Source organism: Notechis scutatus, chromosome 2 (assembly GCF_049901735.1).
Source record: "Notechis scutatus isolate UNSWTSFEM ecotype Mainland chromosome 2, rNotScu1.2, whole genome shotgun sequence".
Classification (NCBI taxonomy): Eukaryota; Metazoa; Chordata; class Lepidosauria; order Squamata; family Elapidae; genus Notechis; species Notechis scutatus.
In genome coordinates this window covers 236913731-236933661 of record NC_142010.1, presented here as the reverse complement: position 1 = coordinate 236933661, position 19931 = coordinate 236913731, and the positions used below count along the sequence as shown (strand labels likewise).

Genomic DNA, 19931 nt, shown 5'->3' with positions numbered 1-19931 from the left:
CTCTGGATGACAAATTCTTCTTTCTTAACATATAATATAGCCAATACAATTTAATTAGTCCAGGATTTTTAACTAACTACTGAATATGAGCATAAAATCTAGGTGAGAAATCTATTTTAATACACAGAAAATTAAGAAAACCATATATGTGAGTCTTTTTAAAGGAAATTCTATGTATAATATATTTTTATGAGAACTTTGGCAAAAAGGAGGGGAAAAAAACCCTCTTCCCCAAGATTAAGTTATACAGAACCAGGGATGGGAGTCTACCAGTTCAGACCGGTTCGAGCGAACCGGTAGTTCTGGTGAGCATTTGGTCCCGCCTATTTGCGCCTGCTCCTTCCTGTGCTTTATTTCCTGGTTTTTTAGCACAGCTAATTCACGCGCGGGAGTGGTTTGCCACGCCTCAGCTGTTTTAGTCCCAGGGGATGCCGTAGAAGGTAAGTAATGAAAATGGGTTGAAAATGGGCTTTTAAAAATGTAGAGCACGTACGCAAAGCGTGCGCCCTCACCAAACCGGTTGTTGCACCACTGTACAGAGCTATCTATAAGCTCTTTGAAATGCAGTAGGATTTAATTTGTGTAAGTATACACCTAGAATGGCCTATCGGGAACTATTATATAGGGCTGCAAAACTGCCAAATCTGTATTGGAAATACATAGTTTGAAATTGATGCTTGTTCTATATCAAACCATTGGTTAGGCATTAGGCAAGAAAGCAGGAAACTGTGAAGTTAGCCATGAAAGCAAGCTGAATGACTTTGGGCCAATCACTCGCTCCCAGCCCAACCCTCCTCACAGCGTTATTGTTATGGAGAAAGCAGGAGGAGTAAGCATACGTAAAAATAATAAAGGTGAGAAATGAATGAATAAATAACTTGAGTGAAGAGAAGATATTATGGTAATTAAATGAAGACATGACATATTTTATAACAGAAAAATATTAAAGACAAATCTCAGTTTCAACATGAATCACAGGCCATTTGTGCTTAGAATCTAATGTAGTTGACATTACATCATTCCAACCCCTTTATTCAACTTGAAGTGAATCAGTATTACAATATTTGTCCAGCAGAGGGCTCTCTTTTTTACTGAATAATAATAACCAAGCATACCATTTTAACATATTCAATACTAAATTCAGCACCGTGCTTTGCATCAGAAGCTTGTTATTCTTTAATATAAATTGTAGATAGAATCACTGAAGCAGCCACAGTTGAATGTTAGACCCTTTGTACTCATTCAGTTTCTGCTTTGAGAATTAAGTTATCAAATGTCAAAATTCTGCCCTTTACAGCACTTAATAAAAGAGAGAAAAAAGAAAGCAGAAGTCACAAGCTAGTTTCTCCATGCGATGCCATGACTTTACTCTCCTATGTGTGTGGAGCTATATAAGAAGGTTGCCTCCAGTAATGGAAATACTAGACTGGGAGCACATTAAATACCACCTCCAATTATAATACTCCTGATAAAATCTATGCATATAGGACAACAAACTCTTCCATGAATCATTAAACATGACATGAAACAATTTCTTAACTTTAGGATGTTGCAGTTACTGTTTTCTTTTATTGCAGTGAATTTACAAATATTTAGGTTTGGAAGTAGTCTCTTCTTTCTTTGTCCCAGCAAAAAAGTTGTTGTTAATCAATTTGTGAGCTGCTAGGTACCATGAAGATGGAGTAAGGATCCATAACATTTTGTACTAATAGCTTCTGCAGATTGTGGGTTTCCCACTCCTGATTAAAGTCTTAGCCAAGATTGGAGCTAAATAAATAGTGGTTTTCTGCTACTAAAAGAAAACATAAAATGAGTACCCTAGTTATCTTGCTGCTGCCTTGTGGAAAGTGTTATTAATCAGCGGTTATCCAATTTTTCTGTCACGAAAAGCACAAAATTCAAAATGTGTGGAAAAATAATGTTTATGGAGAACTTGTTTCTGCCCAATATAACTCATTACCGCTGGATAATGGCACACTATGGTATATGTAGGACAGGGTTCTTCCAAGTATTGCATAGCAGAGTGTTACAAAAGATGTTAAATACATAAGCAAACAGATTGTAGTCAAAGTTTAAAAAGCAAATAACATTAAAAGCCTGCTGACTCTTAAGGCTTGATAATGTTTTATGTAAGAAATAAACATGTTTGTCCAAATTGTTCTATTTCTACTGATGGGCTTCACTGGGAGCCGAGCAGGAAAAAGAAAACCAAATAAAGAATGAAAATTAGGTCTACAAGCTAGCAGTCATGTTCGAGGGCAAGAATTCAAACCAGTTTGGCTAGAGGACAGGAACTCAAAGTCCATACCTACGATAACCGATAACCGGTCCATTTTAGGGGGAAATGCAAGGGAGAATTACTACCAGAGAAATAGTCAGAGAAATGATTGAAGTCTGGTAAATGTGTCCCTTGTCAATCAATAGGAGTGCCGAATTACCACCAGCCTATCTGGTACTTAGGAGTCGAGGCCATGGTGGTATAAAGAAACAACAATTAATGATTTAATAGCTGGCCATTAGTACCCTAATTAACAACTAAAAGTTATGCACAACCAGGAATCATAAAAAAAAAACAACAATGCACAGGTCAGCCCAGTGTATATATTCTGGAGAGAAAGAGAGTTCCCTGATGATGGACTTCAGCATGAGCACCAAAGCTTGGGAAAATAAATCTTTGGTCACATTGATATTGGATTCTGCAACATTTTCCTGGGATACAGTATATTTACCTTCATTTATGAGAATTACTGCCATATAACAACAGTCTTCTGTTGTCAAATTCGAGAATAGTTTGGGCATATCTTTTTCCCAGAATTATTTATTAAAGTGTGTGTATGCAGACCATAGCGCGGGAATAACATTAGGAAGAAGAAGATTTATTAAGTCTGCGTATGCACGTGTGTGTGTGTGTGTGTGTGTGTGTGTGTGTGTGTGTGTGTGTTTTCTCTCTCTCTCTCATACAGTTTTTCAAACATTATTTCCCAAATTTCCTTTTCATAACTCCTACCTTTTAATATTCTGAACAGGAACTGACCTGCTGTATTTATTCTCTGCCTCTATTTCTTCTTCAGTATATCAAGCCAAAAAGCATAGTGAGGGGGGAGCAAGAGGTGAAAATTTTTCTAGAAAGCAAAAAGCAGCTAGGGAACACTTTTCTGGGGCGTTCTCCTTCAGCAGCCATTACAACCGTATCATTCTCAACCATGCCTTGAGTGGAGGTTAAGAGCAGAATATCCCAAAGCATAATATGTAAAGAAAGAAGGAAAACAATGTTTGATTTCCAGAGAATATTTGTCTGTTTGCCAAGAAAAAAGAGAGAGAGAGAGAAAAAAAAAAAGAAACCAAATAAAATCCACTCATTAAGTTGTAAAATAAAATTGTGCCACAAGACTAATGGATTTATAGAAGCTTAGGTACTTAGGGTGTGCCTACCTGGCTGATATAGGCACTTCTGTAATATTGCTGCCCTCCCCCCCCCCAGTACCTTTCTGTTGTCAGGCTATAAGAGGATTTCTTATTTTAATGAAAGTTTGTGGGTTCGACATCCATTTATACTGATTGTAGGAGGGTAAGCGATTTCTTGTTCAACTTTCCTATCCAGATATAGTGAAATGGATTTGATCAGATAACATTCACTTTAAGCTCTTTTATCTTGCACAGTGTTATTGACCTCCTTCGACCAAAATAATGCCCTTGTTTAGGGATCTAATTTATGGCACATCTGCTTGCGAACAAGCCCCATTGGACGCTGTGGGAAGTACTTGCAAATAAAGATGCACAAGATTGTTCTTTATATTATAAAAGCTCTGTAGAAGCTGAAACTAGCAAGAGTTTGGGGAGGAGTTAGACTTTAACTTGATTTTAAACTGATTCTGTAGTATACAGCTTCGTTTGGGGAGTCCTCAGACAGCACCTGTCATTGTGGTCCATTGGAAAGTGGTGTCGTGAATGCTAAAGAGCTTCTGAATTTGTGGGCTTTTTGAGGCACAAAACTTTACAAGGAGGGCTTTCATTCTATCTCTCCCCCCCACCTCCTGAATTAGCTTAGCCACTTCCTGTATTTGGCTGCTCATAATGCTTTTCCTTCAACACTGCACGGAGGAGCTGGTTATAGAAACTGTTTTAAGGCTGCTTACAATGGTCTTCTCATTTACTTAGCCAAATTGAGACCGGTTAGTCTTGCATTGGCCACTTGTTAGCCGGTGACAACTCTGACTTTGACTCCAGCTCCCCTCCCCCACCTGAAATCCCTTGCTCAGCAAATATTTGAACCTGCCCAAGTTAATCATGAAACTGAGATCTTTATCTTGGAGAGACGTGCAAGCTACAGAGGACTTTTTTTAAAAAAAGAAAGAAAAAAAAGCCAGCTAAATTCAGTGATGAAACAGAAATGGGCTGATAGTCTCAGCAAGAAGAGAGAGATTGATTCTTTCCAAAGGGAAAAAGACGTGGAGCTTTCTGATACTACTCGCTGCAGCTTTTTCTTCTGGATTTACCAAGCAGAAGAATTTATTACAGTTTTTGAGATAACTTCTTCCCAATTGTTTCAGAGAAGATTTGAATGCAAGGAAAGTCTGGTTTAATTTGTGTTTTAATCTGTGAAGCTCATCTGAAACCACATTCAGTCTGGAATTTTCAGATTGTGATATACAAGGGTGAATGTGCACCATGCATAGTATGCAAAGTAAGTAATTCTTGGTTTAATTTGAAGGAGAGAGCGAGAGAAACTGATTCTTTAAAGGGAGGAATTCTGGTATGAGTGTATGTGTGTGTGTGGATTTACATATACCTGGATATCTCTCAATCTCTATCACAATTAGAATAATTTATGCTGCAGCCAAGCAGATTAAATAGTTATACTTTAATAGTCAAAATGTGTTTTAATGAAACCTGTCCAACATATGCTGGAACTGTGGAAAATCACTGGTTTGTCAGAATCTCGCTCTTTCTGGTTTGCCACGTGATGTCATAGCAAGCTAGACTAGTTTGGGTTAAGCAGTAACTTAATCATACAAGTGCAACTGTCCTGAATTTAGTCACCAGTATAATTTTAGTGAGAAAATCCTTTTCTCCCACCTGTAAAATGTATTTTGTTGAAACCTACTTCAGGGAAATACAATGAGAGAGACAGAGAGAGAAAGAAATAACCGTTTAAGGGTTAGTCGTGTTGCTTTATATCTCACATACCCTATGTAAGCAATGTGCTTCGGCGACAGAGCTATTTGGGTAGCAGGTGGGCGAAACTTGGAGTTTCGCTTGTTTGAGCTGGTGTCTGGGATTCTCTGAAGTGTCCTGTTACTTGAAACAAGTGGAAGGAATCTCTGGTGTCTGTCCACCTAATTGAGCAGGGAAGGGTGGGAAAGAGACTTCAATGGGCTTAAGCATGGTTGTGGTAAGGTAATGAGTTTTAGGTGCATTTATTAATATGGTGCTATAAGTATGCAGTTACAAAATGTTGGTTCTTTCAGAAGATAAAAATGGGTCACGAGATGATTTTTATGTGCAGTGCTTTGTTTGTAGAATTCATGGCTGTTGCAGGACAGGACTGTATAAATACCAGTGCAATCATTTGTGTGGCAATTCTTGCACTATTGAGTTCTTTAATCTCCATGTCTGGCCTTCATATGTGAAAACTATGCTGTATATTCAGAATGCAACTCATGACAAGTTGTACAATATGAGAGACTTTTCTGAAGGCTAGAGGAGAAATTATTTTTTCAAAAAAAAGAACTTTGCTTTCGGTTTGTTTTAGTTGAGAGATTTTTCAGGGCTTGAGGAAACGTGAAGCCTGATAAACTGATTATCACAAAGATCTTTTGTTTAAGAATGGCAAAATGGGCAAATTATGGAATCAAGCCAACTAAATCCATGCAAACCAAGTACATTGAAAGAGCATTCCCTCATTTCCCCAAACATTTACGGGCTGGAAAGTCAGCTAACAGGCAGTTAGTGGTTGGGTTTTTTTCCCACTTGCTGCAGCCGAGGCGTTTTTGTTCTTCTTTTTAAAAATAAAGCAATTTAGAATATTAACCCCTAAAGCAATTGAAATACTCTGCAAATAACGACCTATGTCAATCCTACTTAGAAACAAATGAAATCTTAACATTTTATTAGGTTAAAGCTTATTCACAACCAAACATCCACAAAATAGGCATTGGGCAATACCTCTTGAGGTTTCTGGTTTCTCTCTTTTTCTTTAAAAACGCCACCATCAAAGCTAAACAATACCCTGATATTGCATTCCTGTGTCTAGAAGGGAAGTAGCTCTCCATCCACCGAGAATCCCACAGTGGTAGTGAAAGAGAAGGCTTCCTGCTGCAGCATATCAGCCTTTGTCAACCTGCCAGGAGTGGAATGTACCAAATGCCAGACAGAAAAGATTAAGGGGGAGGGGGAAACTGAATGTAAACTGAGAAACCCGTTCAGTCTTTTTTTAAATAAATAAGATCAGGTGCCGATCATTAGTGCCTGCTCTTTCTGAAATGAGAATTGTTGTAAGATTAACAATGAATAACAAAAAATGATGAAATAGGAGTGGTCCAGTGACATTATTTTTGACATGATTGGCTGGGGATTATGATGTAATAGGTTACAGTGCAGCCCCTTAGAGGTTTTAAAATGAATTCCAAGACACCATTACAAAGAGATCCTGACTGTTTCGTTTTAACTGAGCTTTCTTGCTGAAAGTCATACAAATGTACAACACAGTCTGGAACATGGAAGAAGTGGACCTAGAGTATCCTAGGACAGATGTAAATTGTGGCACAGACTTGATTTTTTACATAGAAATGGACCCACCAGGTAATGGTAATACTATACTGCAGCATTATGATTGAAAAGGCAAGCGTATTCTAGATATTACAGTTGCTGTTATTAGAGTAGGGTGAAATGTTTAGGAGGAATTTTGTGATATTGTTCAGTTGTATTTAATGCATGGAAAAAAAGAGTCAGGAAGAGGGTTTGTGCAAATGTCTTTTTTCCTTGTTAGATGAAACTGCAATTGTTGTATGTTTCTGTTTGAGTTTTGTTCTTTCACCTGTAGGTCTGTGGTTATACCGAAAAGGGGGTCCTGTTTTCTGTATCATGATTGACTCAGAATGCAACCAGGAAGCTGCTTTTTTCTTTAAGAATGCTATCATTAAAAATTGTTAGTCAGTATTACAGTTTATTAGATGTGATCCTGTTTATCTGCAAGCATTTAGCTCAGGATGAGCAGATTGTTACCTTTCCTTAAACCTCTGAAAATGCAAATGTCGTTTTGATTTATATGTTTCATAAATGTTTAGTGGGCAAAGGCATGAGTGAACTTTAATGAGTGAACTTGATGTTTATGTATTTTTAAAACATGACCCCCTTTAGCTGATAAGCCAGGGAATACTGCAGTATATTTTTTTTTGCCACCCCCGGGTGTATGTATGTATGCAGCTTTGATATTGAGCAACAGAGAAGTATGTGGCTTGAATCAGTATTGCTATTTGAAAGAGTTTTATCCTACAGACTGCTCAGATTAAGGCAAGGGATATCTGGTCACAGATTGGCTCCTTAAAGTGTTTGGGGACAGCACATCATGAAAGGAAGCATAAGAAACCCAGGTGTGTGCTAAAAGATGTAATAGTACTGATGATTTGCTGATTTGTTCTTAAACCACAGCAGGGCTGGAGTTGATAGCAAGGCAATTCCCCCTGGGTAATTAAATTGGGGAAGGAGGGCTTAAAAATAATTGCATTGTATAAAGTGATGCACCAAGAAATTAATAACAAAAGATGTGGCATGAGGAGGAGACTAACTTCAGTCTATACATTTGGAAGTCTAAATTGTGTTCTGTTCTAGATGGAGGTTGGGAGGGCTGTTGAGTTGGAAGCACAAGACTGTCAGATAACAGAGGCTGCAGTCTTATACCCAGAAAAAAAAAATGACCTCCAATTCTGATAAATTAGTTTCTTTCTTTCTTTTCTTTTTGTTAAGGAGTTAATTTTGCATGCATGCTATTTGGACTGGTTAATGACAAGTTAAAAAAATATGGCAGATGACAAAAAAAAATGAAAATTCAACTTGCAATAGTTTAATAGATGTAAATTAAACATAGTTTCATTAAAGCATTTAAAATTATATTGCCTGCAGGCTATAGCTAAGCTATTTTCTTTTTAAATTTCATTGCAGCATTGCCTCCAAAGCCTCCAAAGCCTAACACTGTAACAAATAACGGTATGAATAATAACATGTCTTTGCAAGATGCTGAATGGTACTGGGGAGATATTTCAAGGTGAGAGAAAAATATATCTTTTATCTTAGTGATTATACATGTGTTTAACCTGCACTATATTGTGATAGCTTTACAGCATTTGTACTACAGTTTCTGGATGCACAACATATAAAATAGTTAAAAGTATATGGGTACATACATTGCCAAGAATTTTTTTAAAAAAGAGATTCATTAAACATTTCTATGCTGTTCTGCTGTTACTGCAAGGATATCCAGAATCTACCTAGATTTTTACATCTAAAACTTTTAATGCACAAGACTAGTAATACGAAACTTATCTATCCTTTTCCCCTTTTCTTTTGTATATACAAGTTACTATCAAACTCTTCCATGATACAATTTTTGGGAAAAAAGATTAATTTAGTTTAGTTTACTTTATTGCCATTGCACCTTGTACAACAAAATTAAATGCCATCTTCAGTTACGTTATCACTATAAAAATAAAACACTAAACACACATGCTTCTCATTCTATACAAATGAATTGAAAACCCGATATTGCATTAATATTGCACAATTATAGTTGCATTATAATAACTCAAACATTCCAATGCTTACCTTGCAATCAGAAAAAATAGGAAAGTTATGCAAAAGGGTGCTCTTCCTTGAAGAGATTAAATCTGAGGTTGCTTTTGGTTCCCTAATAGGGAAGAAGTCAATGAGAAACTTCGTGACACTGCTGATGGCACATTCCTGGTACGAGATGCCTCCACCAAAATGCATGGTGACTACACTCTCACACTAAGGTAAAAACAGCTGAATCAGGTATCATCTTTACATCACACTGCAGATGAAGAAAAAAATAATCATGAATGTAGCTGAGTCTTTTTTTCTGAACTTTACAGGAAAGGAGGAAATAATAAATTAATCAAAATCTTTCATCGAGATGGGAAATACGGTTTTTCGGATCCATTAACATTCAGTTCCGTGGTTGAGCTAATAAACCACTATCGAAATGAATCTTTAGCTCAATATAATCCAAAACTGGATGTAAAATTACTTTATCCAGTATCCAAATATCAACAGGTAACATATGCATCTTATTCCCTTTCTCTTTTCTGCATTACTAATGAATTATGTAAAACCTTAAATTATTTTGTAGATATGGCAACTCAAAACACTTAAAGTTAATGCTGTGGAAATTATACCAAAAAATACATGAACAATAGCAATGCTGTGGAAATTACACTGAAATTCTGAAAACAATTCTTATTTTTAAAATTAATATGTTCATTTTATTGGAAGCAAATTCTGGGTTCCTGCCTAAAAGAAAAATCTCATGTCATGAAATATTTACTAAGGTTAACCAAGGAAGATTTTTCTTGTTGCTTTTTGTTTTTGTAAATTGATAGCTGATGTAGCTTCACACCTGGAATATGTGTTTCAGATGTGAAGGATGAAGAATGAAAAATTATCTTTATGTTGATAATTATGAGCTAATTTGTATAACAAGCCCAATTCCACAATGACCACTATTAATTTTTAGTAGCAAACCAAAAAATATATATGATTTAAAAAAAGGGTTCACATGCAATAACTTATTAGTCTAATAAACTCATCCATTTATCCCATAGCAAGAGATGGTAGCAGTGGGATGGTAGCATCCCATAGCAAGAGATTATAAGCAATGGTTTATGTTCTGTACAGAAACTATTCTACAAGCTTTCACATGATCATTCTTTTGCAAATTATGAACTTTGATTGATTGCTGTTTTCTGAAAACTGTTAATACTGTAAGAAAGGGACTGTGTTCATTGAATGTATTTCCATGTATTTATCCTCCTAGGATCAAGTGGTTAAAGAAGATAGTATTGAAGCTGTTGGAAAGAAATTACATGAATATAATATTCAGTTCCAAGAAAAAAACAGAGAATATGACAGACTCTATGAAGATTATACAAGAACATCTCAGGTTAGCAGTGTTGAATGTCAATTATAATTTAAAATATAAAGTAGTTTATCCAATAGACACATTAATCCAGTGAAATTCAGTTTGATGGAGTTTGAGGCTAAATCTTGACCTTTCAGTTTCAGTTTTAAAAACAACATGGTTTCAAGCAAGATTAGGATTGATTAATAGTGCTAAACCATCCAAATATTACTGATGTATTGCTACGGTCTCCCAACAGCAACTTCAGCAGTAAATTAGTAATAAGCTTTTTCTTTAAAATTAGGTATATTGTAACTACAGAAAACCTAATGGCTTAGAATTATTTAGATGAAGCATTCACATAGTATGTCCACAATATATTACAACAATATATTACAAGTATATTATAAACTATCTCTGTATAAATACAAATATGTAGGCCTATTTAAATTAGAGAAGTACAGTGCCCTAAAGTATTATTTCAAGTATTTTGATAAACAATTTCTCTAAGATATTCCTTGAATGCTTACATACATGGTATACATAGGTATTGTTTTTGAATGCCAATGATTTAAAAAGGAGGATGGTTAATGAGGCATTCATACATCAGCCACAAAGAGAACTATAAAAGTAGGAAATGCTTTGTGGAAATAGCACATCCTTTCCATGCAGAATCTTCTGGGCTCAATCTACCCTATTTCCAATTAGGCCTGGAAAAGACTAGACTAAAATCTTGGAAAGCTACCTCTTGTTGTAGAAGATAATAGTGAACTAATAAATGCTGTACAAGACATCTTTTTCAGTCCTATCCTTTAGTCCTATCACTTTTATGGTATGATTTTTTAAAATCATTTTTTAAAAATCATATCATAGAAGTGCTTCAGTATTACCCAATTAGTCACTTTTAAAGGATTATTAAACCGCTTTTCCTTCTATCTAGGAAATTCAAATGAAAAGAACTGCTATTGAAGCATTTAATGAAACCATAAAAATATTTGAAGAACAGTGCCAAACACAAGAAAGATATAGTAAGGAATATATTGAAAAGTTCAAACGGGAAGGGAATGAAAAAGAAATACAAAGGTTGGTTACAGTGCTTCAAAAGTATATATTTTAATATATAGATGTCTTCAGAAAAAAATAGAAACCAGAATGGAATGTAAACATGCCAAATTATTTTCTCCAGAATTATGCACAATTATGAAAAGCTGAAATCTCGAATAAGTGAAATTGTGGACAGTCGACATCGACTGGAAGAAGACCTAAAGAAGCAGGCTGCAGAATACAGAGAAATAGACAAGCGCATGAACAGCATTAAGCCAGACCTTATACAACTCCGAAAAACTAGAGATCAATATTTGATGTAAGTATTTGTGAATTCCAGCCTTTTAACTGCACTTCTTTCAGTTGAATTTCTATGAATGTTATCTTGATTAACTGTGTTTTCAAAACTTCTTTCTAGGTGGCTGACACAGAAAGGTGTTCGGCAAAAGAAACTAAATGAATGGCTTGGCAATGAAAATTCGGAAGAGTGAGTATCCAAAATATTTCAGTGGGGGGAAATGTTATCTCAGATTCTGATTATTGCATTTTTAAACATTCAATGTAAACATTTATAAATATAAATCATTTTATAACATCTGTGCGGATAATGCAGTATTTTTATCAGTCCAAGAGCTTAGCTTGTAAATTCATATTTTTTTTGTCCAAGAATTGAATCCCACTATTGATCCAAAGATATTAAGTAATAGTAAATAAAAACTCATTCTTTCAATGCATAGCTTTCTAAAGCTGGAGATCAAAATAAGCATGGTTCGGGTTATTTTATAACCAGTTCTCAAAACCCAGGTGCAAACTTCAATTCCTGCTACCCACTGATAACGTTTCTATATAGAAAATTCTGTTGCCCTTCTATTATGTTCTATAAAGAATAATTTCCAGTAGAAATTCCTTGCATACAAAGCTCAATTCGTCATTTTTAGCAATGTACACAGAGTAATAACATGACTGCAGTACTTGTCTATAACTCTTTAAAGCAGCTGCATCTTTTCCTGGGATTGTGAAGTTGCCTTTGCAGCTGTAGGTGTTCCAGGCAAAGGACATGGAAGCATTAAATGCATAGAGGTTGTCCTCTACATGGTTTGAAGTATCTTTTTGAAATGAAACCCAAAGTATTGCACGACCCTACTTATTTTAAGAGGTCTACTTTTTTCCAAAATCTAAATTTATTATTTCTAAGAGTTTTAACCTTAATTATTTGGGTCAAGTGAATAAGAACCACTTAATAAGTTTTCACTGAATTATAGTGAATCGTCCAAAATATATAATATACTATATCAGGAAAGTAAACATTTAGTTAGATTTATTTTTATAAAACTAAAATTTATGGACGGACAGAGAGAGAAGAGTGCCATGTTATATAATACTGACTTCTCTGAAAACCTAGCAATGGGCTTTATGGTCAGCAAAACTGCCTTGGGTCAAACAGTTTGATTTTGTTACAAATTCTTGTATTATGCTTAGCCTTTTATTACTTCTGGTTTTTAACTGCTTCATGTTGCTTCTGAACAGCCAATACTCCATAGTAGAAGATGACGAGGATTTGCCTCATCATGATGAACGCTCATGGAATGTTGGAAATATCAACAGAAGCCAAGCTGAAAATTTATTACGTGGGAAACGAGATGGAACATTCCTCGTTCGGGAAAGCAGCAAGCAGGGTTGCTATGCCTGTTCTGTTGTGTATGTATTCAAATATTTACCCTGCTTCTTCAGCAATGAATTGAACTCCCCCATTCCCTCCCTGTGATGATTAACCAAAGCTTGGATCCATGCATCTGATTGGGTTGCCCTTCAAAGGATTATTGTAATACCGGTTTTCTGGCTTGAAATAGTTGGTAATGAAGTCATGGGCAACAGCCTTTCAGCAAATAGTTGTGAAAGTATGGGATTCTGATACCCATTAAATTGACCACCTAATTTCAGAATATGATAGGTCATAAATATAAATATTCTTTGCAAAGAATATTAATTACCAGATTACAACTAGTCCTTGAATTATGATGGAAATTCTGACTGGAGTTTCTATCTCTAAGTGATATAGTCACATGACATTTCGCTTTACAATCACTTCGCTTAGTGATGGCATTCCCCACAGACTTGGTTGCCATTGTAACTTTAAGCCTGCAGAGCTTGTTAAGCAAGGACCTCACATGACTGTAACATGGAAAAAGGTGAACGTCCCCAGCAAGCAGGCCAGTGGGTGAGAGCTGCAGGTGGGTTCTGTAGACAGACATTGCAGAATGCAGCCAGGTGTGCAGGAGCCACAGGTGGGCATCACAGGCAAGGGTTACAGAGCATGGAAAGGTGGCTTTGTCATGTGGGCAGGCAGGCAAAAAAGCAGTGGAACAACTTGGAACCTCCTGCCGCTTCACCAGTGACATTGCTTGTGAGAAACAAGCATGAACAGTTGCAAGTGGTGATCACATGTCCATGGGATACCGCAAACATAACTGCAAGCTGGTTACTAATGGCCCAAATTGTGATTATATGACCGTGGAGACAGCCACAACTTCATAGACTGCTCATAAATCTCTCTTGTTCAGTATCCTCATAACTTTGAACAGTTGTTGAATGAGGACCATGTGTATTTTTTCCACCAAGCTACTCTAGCTAATCTTGTTCATAATATTACAGAAGAGAACCAACTGTATCCCTATTTTGTAATGTTCCTCTTTCTATTAAGCATTTGTTTGCATGATGCATTTAAATTCTAAATGCCCACCAAACCCTGCCTAGTGCTCCATGCCTTGTGGCTAAATTTATTTCTAGAGAATATTAATTTATATGCTTTCTTCATGCTTAAAATGGTTTGGCTTTGGCTTCCTTAGTAACAATCTATTTTATAAGCCAGAGGGGGACTGGACTGTGTGCAGTTGGGTTCCCCCCACTGACACATATTCAGTGGAGGCTTCCATCCGAATGTGATGGTTTTCAGCACATTCTGATGGAATCCATCCCACTCAGACTCCTCTTGCAGTTGCCAAAACTCTTTGGAGAATTGAGGAATTCTTCAAAGCAAGAGCAGAGTTGTCTTCCTACTGCTGATAAAGACAATCTTCCATCAGTCATGGGGACCAATTTCCTGCAGAGTACTGATAACTTTGAACAGCACTGGAATCTGATATCTATAAGAAATATTTGGAATGAAATTGGAAGAGTTACAGAGAAAGGCAACTTTATCACCTATGATGGAAGGACAATCAGAGCAATACAGTGTTATTGATTTGATAGGGTTGCAGTAATGGGTCAAAGAATATTGCTGTAATGTTATATCAAGAACAAGTTATATAAGAAAATGTCTCTTAGCAACCATTTTTAAATCCTTTTTTCCTTCTTCTTAGTGTGGACAGTGAAGTGAAGCATTGCGTCATCAACAAAACACCTACTGGGTATGGATTTGCAGAGCCATATAACTTGTACAACACACTGAAAGAACTGGTGCTACATTATCAGCATACTTCATTAGTGCAGCACAATGACTCTCTCAATGTCACATTAGCCTATCCAGTATATGCACAGCAAAGGCGATGAAGATGTTAATCCTTTGGGGTTATCTCTTTTTATTAAATACCCACAAAGTTAATTCGGCAGTCTTGAGGCTTCTGAGCAAAGAAGGCTATTGAGTTGGAGCTAAGGTGTCAAAGCCTTCAGATGGAACTGAAGCTTTCTTCACAACTGCAGTGGGAGAGGTCACGGTTGAGAGCTATGGACACACACTTCTAATCTAAAGTGCTTTTTAAAAAAACTAAGCAAAATCAAAAATGCAGCGAAAGAGAGAGAAATGCTACACCTGTCTCCCTGCAGGGACATAGTGGCCTTTAATCATGGTGCTTGTTGACCATCCCTTTGAAGCTTTCCTAGCTCTAAAGTTGGAACTTTGAAGACCCTGATGTGCAGTGGGGAGGGTCCATGTAAATGGCGGCAGAATTTCTCAGTCATGACGTGGAGGATGTGGTGTGCAGTGTGCAGTGGATGCAGTTGCCGGCATTGTGGATTGCTGATTTTCTGGTGAATGATATGTAGCAGAATGGCACTTTCAATTTTAAGGGACACTTTAAGACTCTGACAGGGTGTTCGTTGGAGAAATGGACGTGGTAACAGAAGTGCCAGGAAGTGTTTTTGTTTAGACATTTAAAAATCTTGTTTTAAGATATTTAAGACTGAAGAGAACTGGACTTTCATGACAAGCAGTAAATAATATGTACATAGTTCGGGATGACTAACTATCGTAGATGGATACTGTCAGAACCAACTCATTCTATTCATTTTTTTGTTTGGATTCCCCCAAAAAAAAAAAAAAGTTGAATCCTTACACTGCTATGCAATACTTCATTTTCTATATTTGTTTCAAGTGTAACTAAAGGATAAGCTGTTTCTATTTTTTTTTTCTTATGTCATCTCAACATGTTTTCAAGCTCATTTTTTTGTGTGTTTTCATGTTGTCCTCTTTCCCTCCCCCCCCTTTTTTAAATAAATGTACAGGTTATTGGAAAATGTTGGTTTCAGAATTAAAACTATGAACAGGGTTTTTTCCCTTTTTGTAGCATTTTGAGCTGCTAGCTCAAGGTTACAATTCAAGATTAATTTCTCAGCTAAATATTTTGTTGGGCAGTGCCTGATAAGCTTAAAAGCTGCTTTATTCAATAAAAATAAATGACTATTGCAAAAATATCACTTGAGTCCAACAATTGTTTTAAAAATATCTTCACATAATGGTATCCACTATATTTTATTTAGTTTTTAGATTATTATCTTGATTATATGTTTTATTGGGAAGAAATTCTACTTTGAATGTTGCAGATAAGCAGGTGAAAAACACTGACTACTAAAGTACCAAATTTAATCCTTCAGAGTTATTTGCCATGTGTAATTTTGAACAACCATTTTAGATACTGCATCAAGATATATTTTGCATCCCATGGAAGAATTGTTTTTCAGCTACTGTTTAAAAATATACAATTAGGTATACCTTTGGCTTTTCATACTGTTCTGAGTAGAGAATCAAAACAAATTTAGGAAGCTCTGTCTCTGTGATACTTACCTCTCAGAATCAATTTCTGTTACTTTTTAAATGAAGGGGAAAAAATTTAAAAGTCACCCTAAAGAACAAACATATCAGGTATCCATGTAATTAAATTAATGAAAGAAATATAAACCTCCATGTTACAGTATTTAACCAAATTCTACATTTCTTGACCAACATAATAAAAATCATGATGTGTTTTATAGTTTCACAGATTAATGTTAAGGAACTCTGGAAGTCTTTTCTATAGTGAATAAGCAAAAGGAAAGCAGATCTTATGGGATATCTCTTTATGATTTCAACCCCATAGGCAATCTGTGCTTCTAAAGAGGCATTAAAGACTATTCTAGATGTATTTTTATTGTTTGGTAACACTATGAATAAATTTAACTTCAGTCCTCTTGTTTTTATTTACCCATATATTTTATATTGAAAACATTTGTTTAGAACTTATTAACTTTGCTTTCCTGAGAAATATGCAGACTTGAGACATATTTAAAAGCCAATGGGTTTTTACAAGCACTGGAGAGCCCAGTAGAGGGTTGTTGTTTTTTTGTGAGCTGCAAAGCAGTTATCTCCTGGTGTTTAGTCTCACTAAAGTCTCGCTAAAATCAATGGGATTGCTCCCAAAATCTACTCCAGAGGAAGTTGACTGAAAATTGCATTTTATTTCCCAGAGCAAAGATTAAGCCAAATGTATGCCAATTTTAATCAGTTTGTTTATTCTTCCCACTAGATTTTTTAAGAGGAAGAAATCTGCATTTTGCTCTTGATTATTCTTGAAGGGCAAATTATGACCAGTCACTGAATAGCAAGTAATTTACTAACATGCACTTTTTGTGTGAAAGAGACAGAGAGATTGATAATGTGCATCAGTGGGTCCTACACCTGATTTGTCATCATCTAATTGGCTTTATCCATTCTGATTACCTCTAGGTCCCTTTGATGGGGAATAGATGGGGCCTAACTTCTGTCCTCCCACATTAAAACAAAAGCCAGCTGAACAGCAGTGTTTCATTTACCATTTAGTGCTGTGCATTGTTGGTATTCTACTGAGAATCATGCAAGCAGCCTCTCAAGAACTAGGTTGAATATAGGTTGATCAAGCCTTGAGAACTGCATGCACAGTTAATATATGGTTATCAGTCCAACATTTGGTGCATACACAAAATCATTGTGTGTGTGCATGTCCCTCTCTGAGGATACAGAGAGACAAACTTAAACTTCTGAGCTACAACAATAAAATAACAGGGCTTCTAAAACATGAACTACCATGTTTATACCACGAATACAGCTACTTCAGACAAAACAAGTTATGGATTCTGTAACTTGAGGCTTAGTTTTGTGGTTTTGATGTACTTTTGTATATGTGTTTGTGAAAGAGAGAGTGTGTATAAATGGGCCATGTTCTGATTGCAGTTTTCAGTGAATCTAAATGCGTAGTGAAACTTTTCTCCAAATTTCCCAAGTCTCTAAATTGCCTGGAAGGAATTAACGTTGACAGGGTCTTTCAAGGCTTAGTTATTATTATTTGTGTTAACAATTACTCTTTAAGAATTCTGTAATCTTACTTTTCATGTTAAATGAAATAAAAATCATTGGAAATTTTAATTCAATTCAGAAAATTAAAATTTTATTTTATAAATGATACTTGAATAAAGAGAAAGTTTGCTGTACATGCAATTCTCGTATTAAAGTCAGCATATTTTAACTTTTATTGAAAAGAAACATGCAAATCGATAATATCTTCAAACTAAAGCTTCACTAATTAAAAAAAAGTGATGATATATGGATGTATGCAGGCTAGACTGGGTAATAAAAGACAAAAATCCCAGTGGCAAACTAATTCGGTAAATGTCCAGATTATTGTCAAGAAAGTTATATATGGTTGCTTCTAGAAAATCACCAAGAGTCAATCTGGTTTCATTGGAGACTTGACCTTATCTTATTTGAAAGGTGTATGGAGCTTGGAAAAGATCATGTTTCTAGAATTTGTTTTAATGTGTAAAGCCAAATCTTATGTTTCAGTGTCAGCTGTTATGTAGAAAATGTTGCTTTGTCTTGTAATTAACAATGAGCTATGATGCTTGAGGGAAAATATTGTGATGTTTTCACTGGGGAGAACATCAATTAGATTTAACAGTGCTTTTGCTATGCATGGTATTCATTTGAGAAAGCAATTCCAATTGTGACTTATTCAGGATTGCTTTTGAAATGGGCAATTCCAAGCACAATGCCTCCCATGGGACATGGCTCAAAATATAATATTTTTAGGTTTTATACAAAACAATTTTAGTAAAAACTGATGAAAACAGGCCACATACAAAATTAGGGAAGAGCTACAGTGCCATATTGTCCCTATGAGACCGCATTAGCTGCCCAAAATGCTGCTATTTTTATTCTTCGTTTCTCCCCCTTAAAAATAAGCTCTATTTTGTTAAATGTCTTTAAAACATTAAAAACATTTTTTTTAGGGAGGCAGAGGCTAAATGGATGTTGCACGTTGTCTTCAAAAGACAATATTAACGAATGCGCCTCCTTTAAAATGTTGGCTTTCTGAAATTGATGGAGCTGTGTCCTGTTTTTAAGTTGCTTTAAAAATTGTACTAGGTCTTCAACATGAATAAAGATTGTTTTGAAACTGCATTTTATGTGTTAACTACTCAATAATAAGTGAGGTGGGGGTTGCCTTATATTTATTTATATTTTACATCCTTATTTTCTAATGCAGCATAGCTGGCTGGAGAGTTCTAGGAGTTGAAGTCCATAAGTCTTAAAGTTGCCAAGTTTGGGGGCCTCTGTTCTAATGAATAGATAAATGACTAAAGATAGCAGAAGTTTCCCCTTTCACCCCAATTCCAAATATGAGAGGAAAACAACTCATCAGTATAACAAACTTCTCTAAAAGACCCATCTCAAAGGCCAAACTAAGGTGCAAGTCTCCCCATATTGTCCTACTTCATCAGGGAGAGCTATAAGTTCCTATTTCCTTTGTCACATCAGGCATATTTCAACCCTAATACTGTTGGATTTGGATGTTTTGTCCCATATCAATAATGCTCCAGTTCCCTTGAATGTTATCTTCTTCCTGTCTTCATGTCTCAGGGAGACATGATAGCAGTCTTCCAATAGTTGAGGGGCTGCCACAGAGAGGAAAGGGTCAAGCTATTTTCTAAAGCACCCGAAGGCCAGACAAGGAATAATGGATGGAAACTGAAGAAGCAGGGATTCAACCTGGAAATAAAGAGAAACTTTCTGACAGTGAGAACAATCAACCAATGGAACAGCTTGCCCTTGGAAGTTGTGGGAGCGCCATTACTTGAGACTCTCAAGAAGAGATTGTACTGCCATTTGTTAGAAATGGTGTAGGGTCTCCCACTTGGGCGGGGGGTTGGATTAGATGATCTACAAGGTCCCTTCCAACTCTGATTATCTGTTATCCTGGAACAGGGATAAAATTCACGGTCCCTTAAAAAAAGGTGCATTCCTATTATACCTCTCTTTTCCACCTACTACTATTGTGAGCATCACAGACTTTGTATCTTCTGCCAAAAACTCAATACTTTTGATACCATAATACTTGGAAGAACTCCAAAGAATGATACGTGCATCTTTTCATTTTAAGTATAATATAATGGTATTAATATAGTACAGCCATTGCACCCAAATAAATTTTAGATAAAACAAAGTGACCTTACTCATATTTTAAGTTTT

General features: G+C 36.0%; 1 protein-coding gene across 6 annotated transcripts in view; it reads left to right on the top strand.

Moving 5' to 3' along the window:
• The window catches only part of PIK3R1 (phosphoinositide-3-kinase regulatory subunit 1), a 62754-nt gene extending 43891 nt beyond the window's left edge, over nt 1-18863 (top strand). For 4 of the 6 annotated variants that reach the window (XM_026670566.2, XM_026670567.2, XM_087958336.1 and 1 more), the window contains 9 exons: nt 8161-8263; nt 8910-9008; nt 9108-9288; nt 10049-10174; nt 11073-11215; nt 11319-11495; nt 11595-11663; nt 12704-12874; nt 14536-18863. In XM_026670566.2, the coding sequence (XP_026526351.1) occupies nt 8161-8263; nt 8910-9008; nt 9108-9288; nt 10049-10174; nt 11073-11215; nt 11319-11495; nt 11595-11663; nt 12704-12874; nt 14536-14725 (1259 nt within the window). In that variant the 3' untranslated portion in view covers nt 14726-18863. Of the gene's footprint in view, nt 1-4329; nt 4685-6615; nt 6802-8160; nt 8264-8909; nt 9009-9107; nt 9289-10048; nt 10175-11072; nt 11216-11318; nt 11496-11594; nt 11664-12703; nt 12875-14535 lie in introns of those variants that run through there. The other 2 variants (XM_087958337.1, XM_026670568.2) reach the window with 2 other exon arrangements.
• The last annotated feature ends 1068 nt before the right edge of the window (nt 18864-19931 follow it).